This window comes from Rutidosis leptorrhynchoides, chromosome 2 (genome assembly GCF_046630445.1).
Source record: "Rutidosis leptorrhynchoides isolate AG116_Rl617_1_P2 chromosome 2, CSIRO_AGI_Rlap_v1, whole genome shotgun sequence".
Lineage (NCBI taxonomy): Eukaryota > Viridiplantae > Streptophyta > Magnoliopsida > Asterales > Asteraceae > Rutidosis > Rutidosis leptorrhynchoides.
The window spans coordinates 637,819,368-637,827,673 of record NC_092334.1 but is presented as its reverse complement, the minus strand read 5'-3'; the positions used below and the strand labels follow the sequence as shown (position 1 = coordinate 637,827,673).

At 34.9% G+C, this 8,306-nt stretch overlaps 2 protein-coding genes across 2 annotated transcripts; both read left to right on the top strand.

The window, feature by feature from the left end:
- The first annotated feature begins 2,061 nt into the window (after window positions 1-2,061).
- Window positions 2,062-2,799, top strand: LOC139890121 (uncharacterized mitochondrial protein AtMg00310-like). Its single transcript, XM_071873021.1, has one exon. It carries the CDS (start codon window positions 2,062-2,064, stop codon window positions 2,797-2,799), a length of 738 nt encoding a protein of 245 aa, XP_071729122.1.
- Window positions 2,800-2,873: 74 nt separating this feature from the next.
- Window positions 2,874-3,218, top strand: LOC139890120 (uncharacterized). The gene has a single exon (XM_071873020.1). It carries the CDS (start codon window positions 2,874-2,876, stop codon window positions 3,216-3,218), a length of 345 nt encoding a protein of 114 aa, XP_071729121.1.
- Window positions 3,219-8,306: the final 5,088 nt, after the last annotated feature.

Genomic DNA, 8,306 nt, shown 5'->3' with positions numbered 1-8,306 from the left:
CCTCTTTGAAAAGGTTGTATACCGAAAATATTTTTTTTTATGTACCGTGGGCTATTGTCTTTCTACTTGGGCCATTCATGTTTACATGGGTTTCTAGATTGCTGTTGGGTTGGTTGATAAATTCGGAATGGGCCTGTTGGGTCAAAATCCAGATTACATTTTGTTGGGCCATAATCTATGTGACTGTTTACGGGTTGTGCTGAAACAAGGACAAAATAAATATTACAGGTGTTTGATTAATTCAGAAGGACTGAAACGGTTAAATGGTTAAAAGCGTTAACGGGTTAGCGAGAGGTCGCGGGTTCGAGTCCCGGCTTGGGCAATTTGTTATTTTTTATGAGACTTTAAAGGTAGTTCCATTATCAATTTATTATTATTATCATTATTATTAGTTTTATTATTATTATGATTGTAATTATAATTATTATTGTTAATGTTAATGTATGTATTATTATTTTTAACATGATTAGGATTATTATTAGTATTATTTTTTAGTTATTATTATTATTAATCTAAGTATCATTATCATTAATATTAGTATATTAGGAGTACCCTTTTACATTAATTTTAGTATTATTAATTATGAACACTAAAAATTTCTATTTAAAACGATAATTATTATTAAACTTACCATTACTATTGAAAATGCTATTTTTGCTAAAACTATTATTTTTACTTTATCATTACTAATAGAATTACCATTTTTACTAAAATTACTATTATCAGTATTATTATTATCCTTAAACTAGTATTACTACAATTGATAAATTTTACAAAACAAACGAAAAATATATATAAATACAGATATATTTACTAAATAAAGTATACTAATACTACATAAAATTTTGTTTTAACTAGTAACATTAATTAAATATCAAATAAGTATCATAATATAAAGTAAGTATTAATAAAATTATATATATAAGAACATTAATCTTAATACATAAAATAATAGATATACACTTGTTTGATTACGATTATTTATTTTAATATAAATACAAATGATATAGGTTCTTGAATCTGAGGCCAACCCTACATTGTTCAATGTCGTCATATGTATTTTTACTACAAAATACAGTATTGTGAGTTTATTTGATTCCCTTTTACTCTTTACATTTTTGGGACTGAGAATACATGCGCTACTTTTACAACTGCTTTATTAACTGCTTTTGAAATACATTTTGATCTGCGAATACATGAAATGCTTTTATAAATGTTTGACGAGATAGACACAAGCAAAACATTCCTCGAATGAATTATGTGGACGTGATAATTGCCACCATTGAATTATGTGGACGTGATAATTGCCACAATTGATATGAATATTTTTCCCCTGATTATTATTGTTTGGTAACCTAAGAATTAGGGAACATCACTAATTTTGAGAATTAGTGCACGCCTAATTGACGCGAATCCTAAAGGTAGCTACCGAGTTTAACACCCCCACCCAGAATGTTCACTAGACGGAAGGGCTAGTGGGCGTGGTGTTTAGTACTTCGAAGTTTACATGATTATTATACATACGAGATTATCTGTTTTGGGAATATTATTATGCGCATTATATGTTAAGTTCGGTTACCAAGCCAAGATATAAAAGCAATGAAAAGTGAATGTTATGTATCGAGAGAATGATTTTATACACATGTTATGTGTATGTTATTTTTGTGCATGAGATATGTGTACGGTTACTAAGATTTATGAAAGATGATTTCGTACACGAGAAAGATGTACTGTATTTAAAAGATATCGCATGTACATTACAGGTGGGTATAGGATTCGGGCCCATTTGTACCATGCAGCATTAAATCTTATGGTCTATCAAAATGATGAATTTTATTGTTTTATGATAAACCTATGAACTCACCAACCTTTTGGTTGACACTTGAAAGCATGTTTATTCTCAGGTATGAAAGAAATCTTCCGCTGTGCATTTGCTCATTGTAAAGACATTATTTGGAGTCGATCATCGCAATGGAACCAGATGTTGGTGACTTCGTCCAGACGGATTAGGACGGGGTATGACACATGCAGATTTATTGGTGTTCTTTTGTTATATTGCCGATGGCTATTATCAAAGATATCGAGAAATTGCTTCGTGGTTTCTTATGGTGCCAAGGTGAGTTTAAGAACGGGAAAGCTAAAGTTAAGTGGGATGATGTTTGTATGCCTAAAGATGAGAATGGTTTGGGTATTAAAAGTCTTAAATATTGGAACATCGCTCTGATGGCATCTCACCTATGGCGTTTGATGACATCTAAACAATCTTTATGGGTGCATTGGATCCATGAATATAGGCTTGCTAATTACAATTTATGGGATGTAAAAGTTAAACCAGATGCGTCTTGGAGCTGGCAAAAACTGCTTAACATAAGGAATATGGTTCGTAAATTTTTCATTTTTAATATTGGAGATGGGAAGTGTGCTTCGGCCTGGTTTGATAATTGGAACCCAGTTGGCCTGTTGGCAGACTTTATTCCAATTCATGTTATATGCGTTGCAGGATATGGGTTAAATGAAAAGGTGCGTGATTTTTTTAATGATGATGGTCCTAATTGGCCTAATGATTGGTACAATAATTTTCCTAGCCTTCACTTGATTAATATGCCCCAATTTTCTAATTCTCCCAACCAACTTGGGTGGAAGAGTGATGATCAAATCATACATGGCTGCTCGATTGCTATTGTGTGGTACTCGATTAGACCTTCAGGTCCTATTGTTCCATGGTTCGATGTTGTTTGGTTTTCGAATTGTATTCCCAAGCACGCTTTTGTTATGTGGTTGTTAATGGGGAGATATTAAAGACTCAAGATAAACTTAAATCATGGGAGTTGAGATCTAATCCAATTTTGGAGTGAGTTTTTTGCAAGAATGGGATGGACTCTCATGCTCATTTGTTTTTTGAGTGTGTGTATACTACTTGTGTGTGGAATCAAGTACAGAACAAGGTTCGGTTTTCATTTGCAAGTCACAGATGGCATGATGTTTTGAATAATATTGTGGTGGCGGCAAATGGCAAGTCTGCTACAATGGTGGTTGCTAAGCTTTGTTTTGTGGTGGCGGTTTATTTCATTTGGCAAGAAAGAAATATTCGTATTTTCAGGAAGACTCATCGGAGTATAGACCAATTGTATGATGTTATTTTTCTTCATGTCCATTTAAAATTGATGTCAATAAAGTTTAAGTCATCCTCTAATGTGGATAGACTTAAATTAGATTAGCATTTAGGTTAAGTGTTTGGAGGTCTTGTGGTGTTTTGTTAGTTGCATTGGTGTTTTGTTAGTGTCTTGGGTAGCTAGTTGGTTTTAACACCCCGTCTAAATCCATTAACGGTTTGTTAACTCTAGTCCCAGTGCGTGGCTTGACTTCTACGTAACATCAAAGTTTTATAGTGGAAGCAATTAATACCTGAGAATAAAACACGCAAAACGGATCAACAATAATGTTGAGTGAATCTACAGGTTTTAGGTAAACAATACTGTATGTTTAAGAAATGATTTTTCGAAAAACATTTATTAGTGAAAGACCACCAAGGTTTAATGTTAAAAGTTTGCAGACAACATCAAATGTTTGTAGACGCTATCATGTCAAGTTTCAAATATTTGTAGACAATACCATGTCAAGTTTTATCTCATTTGTTTGTAACCCATAGTTTTAAATAACGTAATATTGTATCTGAAAAACATTATTCAGAAAAATAATTTAATCGCTTTTGACCACATGATTTCAATGCGCACAACCCGAAGTTGAAAAATGTTTACATAATCCATGAGCACCTGAATACTAACAATGAACTGAGTATAGAAACCACTACACTCCCTTTACCCCATAAAAATGTTATACACTTGTTCGAGTGTATTTAATGTTCAAAGTAAATGCACCACGGTTAATATTGTTTGGGCGAGGTTTGTCTAACCTAACGGATCCGTCCATCTAAATTGTGCTTACCCGAAGGTAATAAAAGTATTCAAGCTAGGGGCTTTTTGAACAAAACTCAATATGTATAATAAGCACTTGTGTCAAACATAAAAGCATTTGTAAAATGCAAATGATCAGCGTGTATTCTCATCCCAAAAACAGTAAGTAAAAGTGGTACTGTAGACTTACCTTTGAATAGCTCTTGAACAAAAGTAAGCAAGTAACTTGTATAGTTTATATCCGAGTAAGGAAACCTAAGTATACGTATATAGGTTGGTTATTATTTATGTCTTATAACATAGTGGTTTCATAGTGTAAGTTGTCTTATTGTTCGACTCGACGCGTTTCAAAGTAAAAGTCAACACATAGTCAACTAATTTATGCAAGTCAACAAAAGTCAACCAAAGTAAAATCAAAAGTCAAACTTGGTCAAGGTAGTCAACTAAAGTAGGTTCATGTCAAATTTTGGTCAACATGTCCAACCTAAGTCAACTAACACGTTTCAGATCAAAGTTTGTCAAATACGCGATCACAGTTTATCGTCTAGCATAACGTTCATGTATAAGTTGCAAACAATATACAACATCTCATAGAGCATAATACATGGTAGTATGAAAAGCTCCAGATCTTAACTAGACATATAAATGTTTCCAAAAAGCAATAGCAGGGTCTCATACGATATCTACAAGTCAGGTTTCAGAATGGACGCATTTATGATTCACTAAATCAGTTTCTGACTTCGCACCAATTTCGTATTGGCTATAACCAGAGCTAGGGACATGAAAATCAAGATAGGTGTGTGGTCGTGGTTCAAGGACAAATCAAATTACCACATATCCAAAAATCAGCCATTTTTGTTTAGCCAATTTGTACAGTTAATTCAATCAAGTTGGACATTCTGTTTCAGCTCAAATCAGAAGTAACCAAAACTATGGCCTTAGTGTGCACAATGGATCAGTTTTCACGACTTGACATAAACTAGAATTAAGTCACAAAACATACAAAGTTTAATAATCCAGAAGGCCGAAGTCCCAAAAGGTCCACAACTCATGCGATAAAGCTATAGGTGCATACGTTACAGATTTGGACTGTATTTAGGTTATCGTTTTGATTCGCATATTACACAAGTTTCATAAATCCAAATGATGCAAGGAATAGATGATAACTAAACTATAACATGTGATTTTAACAGAAATGCAAATTCCTAAATCATCATCTCATGGAAAATGAATTAAAAAGTTAATTTCAAGATAATGATCAAAATCAGTTTTTCATGTTCATTCAATTAAGCATAATGGAAGCTATACAAATCCAAATCGCATGAAATCCTAGTCTAACTTGAGTGTTTTTAAGTCCTCTATCCATTTATGGTCAGTATGCAAATAAATTTCGTGCACAATTTTCCAGAATTCGACATTTTCACATATTCATCAACAAAACATCAATAAATCATATCTTAATCATACGGAAACGAAAATACGCGAATCCAAAGCCTATAATTATTAATTTTTCGAGAGGATTTCAATTATATCATAATATTTAATATTCAAGAAAGTCAATTTTCTGTAATCACACAAAACAAATTCGGGATTAACCCTAATCACATCCAACTATCAAATTAACGACAAGAATCAACAATAACACGTAAGGACTTGAGCAATTGACAACTTACACTATCAAACATCAATAAAATCAGATTTTAAAAGTTTGGTTTTATGTAAATATACCTCTAAATCACAATCAATTAGTAGCTACGCGTAGAGGATGATAAGAGCAATCGATTTCGTGTTGAATGCAAGAGCTAATAAGCAAAATTGAGTGGTGATTTTGGGATGGTGATGGTCGACGTACGCAAGAGAGGGAGGAGGAAAAAAAATTTCGACCGCTAATTAGGTTTAGGGGATTATGAGTAGTAATTTAGGTTACAGATTATTTGAGTTAGGCCCTAAACTCGCATACTAGTACAAATAAGGCCAAAAAAAGAAATAAATGTGGAGGGGGTGGTATGGGTCGGCCGAACATGGCCCACATGGGGTTCCCGGGCTAGTGTTTTTCAAAAACGTGCGCTCGTGGTCCGTTTCAAGTGCCGTTTAAACGTACCGAAGGCACAGAACGCTAAACCTATTGTTAAAGCGCAACCAAACATTTAATTTATAAAAAACACAATAAATTAAATATTTTCAAAAAGTTAATAAATAATAAAATAATTATTAAAATAAGCCCGAGCGTTTCTTTGCTCGAAAAGCAGTTTTTGCAGTTATTCAAAATGTAATGTTTTTATCGTATTTCTTATCCGAAATATATTTATCGATTAATATTAACCCATATTCATTTTAAAAAACCCTCCAGGGATCACGTATGCATTTATTACACTTAAACACATAAAAAGTCAAATAATCACCGTTAAATTAACTAACGAACAGTTAACAGAAGTGACGGAAAAAGCAAGGTTGTTACCCAAATGTTATTGAAAATTTTGTCCCGAAATTTTAGTGAACGTCTGCTAAAGTAGTTCCTTCCGGAAACAGTTGCGGGTACTTCAGTCTCATTTGACCTTCATGGTCCCACGTGAACTCTGGTCCTCTTCTCGCGTTCCACCGAACCTTAATGATAGGAATTCTGCTTTGCTTTAACTGTTTGACCTCACGGCCTATGCTCTAGACAGGTTCCTCAATGAAGTGAAGTTTGTCGTCGATACGCAGTTCCTCTAAAGGAATCACCAAGTTCTTGTCGACTAAACATTTCTTCAGGTTGAACACATGAAAAGTATCGTGTATTCCACTGAGTGCTTGTTGCAGTCTCAATCTGTAAGCCACTGGTCCAATTCTTTCGGTTATCTCGAATGGTCCCACATATCTCGGACTCAATTTACCTCATTTCCCGAATTGTACCACACCCTTCCAGGGTGATACCTTAAGCATGACTTTGTCGCCAACTTGAAATTCTAAATCTTTCCGTCTAACATTGGCATAACTCTTTTGACGACTTTGAGTCATTTTCAATCGCTCTTGAATCTGTATGACTTTCTCCGTTGTCTCTTGAATAATCTCAGGACCTTTCAACTGACTATCTCCCAATTCGCTCCAATACACGGGAGATCTACACTTCCTTCCATACAATGCTTCGAAAGGTGCAGCTTTAATGCTCGTATGGTAGCTGCTGTTGTATGAGAATTCAGCTAACGGTAAATACTTATCTCAACCGTTTACGAAACCCATGACACATGCTCGCAACATGTCCTTAAGAGTTTGAATAGTCCGTTCGCTTTAGCCATCTGTCTGGGGATGATATGCTATACTCATATCTAGACGAGTCCCCATTACTTTTTGTAATGTCTGCCAGAATCTAGAAGTAAATCTGCTGTCACCATCGTATACAATGGATATAGGCACTCCATGCCTAGAGATGACTTCCTTAATGTAAACCTGAGCCAACTTTTCCATCTTATCAGTTCCTCTTATCGGTAAGAAGTGTGCAGGCTTAGTGAGGCGATTCACGACAACCCATATGGTGTCGTAACCTCCCACAGTTTTTGGCAATTTCGTGATGAAGTCCATTGTAATACATTCTCATTTCCACTAGGGAATCTCTAGTTGAGTCAGTAGCCCTGATGGTTTCTGGTGTTCAGCTTTGACTTTAGCGCAAGTCGAACACTTTCCAACGTAAATAGTAATGTCATCTTTCAAATTTGGCCACCAATAAAACGCCTTCAAATCTTGGTACATTTTATCTGATCCAGGATGAATTGAGTACCTTGAGTTGTGTGCTTCCTCCAACACTAGTTCTCTCAATCCACCAAATTTCGGTACCCAGATTCGGTTAGCAAAATATCGTGTTCCGTCCTCTTTAATGTCAAATTTCTTATCCATCCCTTTGATAAATTCAACATCGACGTTCTCTTGCATCACGGCCTCTTGTTGTGCTTCACGGATCTGTGATGTGAGATTCGTACGGACAACTATGTTAAGAGCTTTAACCCTGAGAGGTTTCTCTCTCTCTTTTCTGCTCAAAGCATCCGCCACAACATTCGTTTTTCCAGGATGGTATTGAAGTTCACAATTGTAATCGTTAAGTAATTTCATCCAACGTCATTGTCTCATGTTGAGTTGTTTCGTCTCAAATATGTGCTGTAAACTCTTATGGTTGGTGAAGATAGTAAACTTGGTTCCATACAGGTAGTGTCTCCACATTTTAAGTGCAAAGACAACAGCTCCTTGTTCAAGGGTGTGCGTAGTGTAGTTCTGCTCGTGAATCTTTAACTGTCGCGATCCATAAGCAATAACCTTATTTCATTGCATAAGCACAAAACCCATTCCTTGACGCAAGGCATCACAATAAACAACAAAATCTTCACTTTCCTCGAGTAGAGACTATATCGGTGCAGTGGTTAA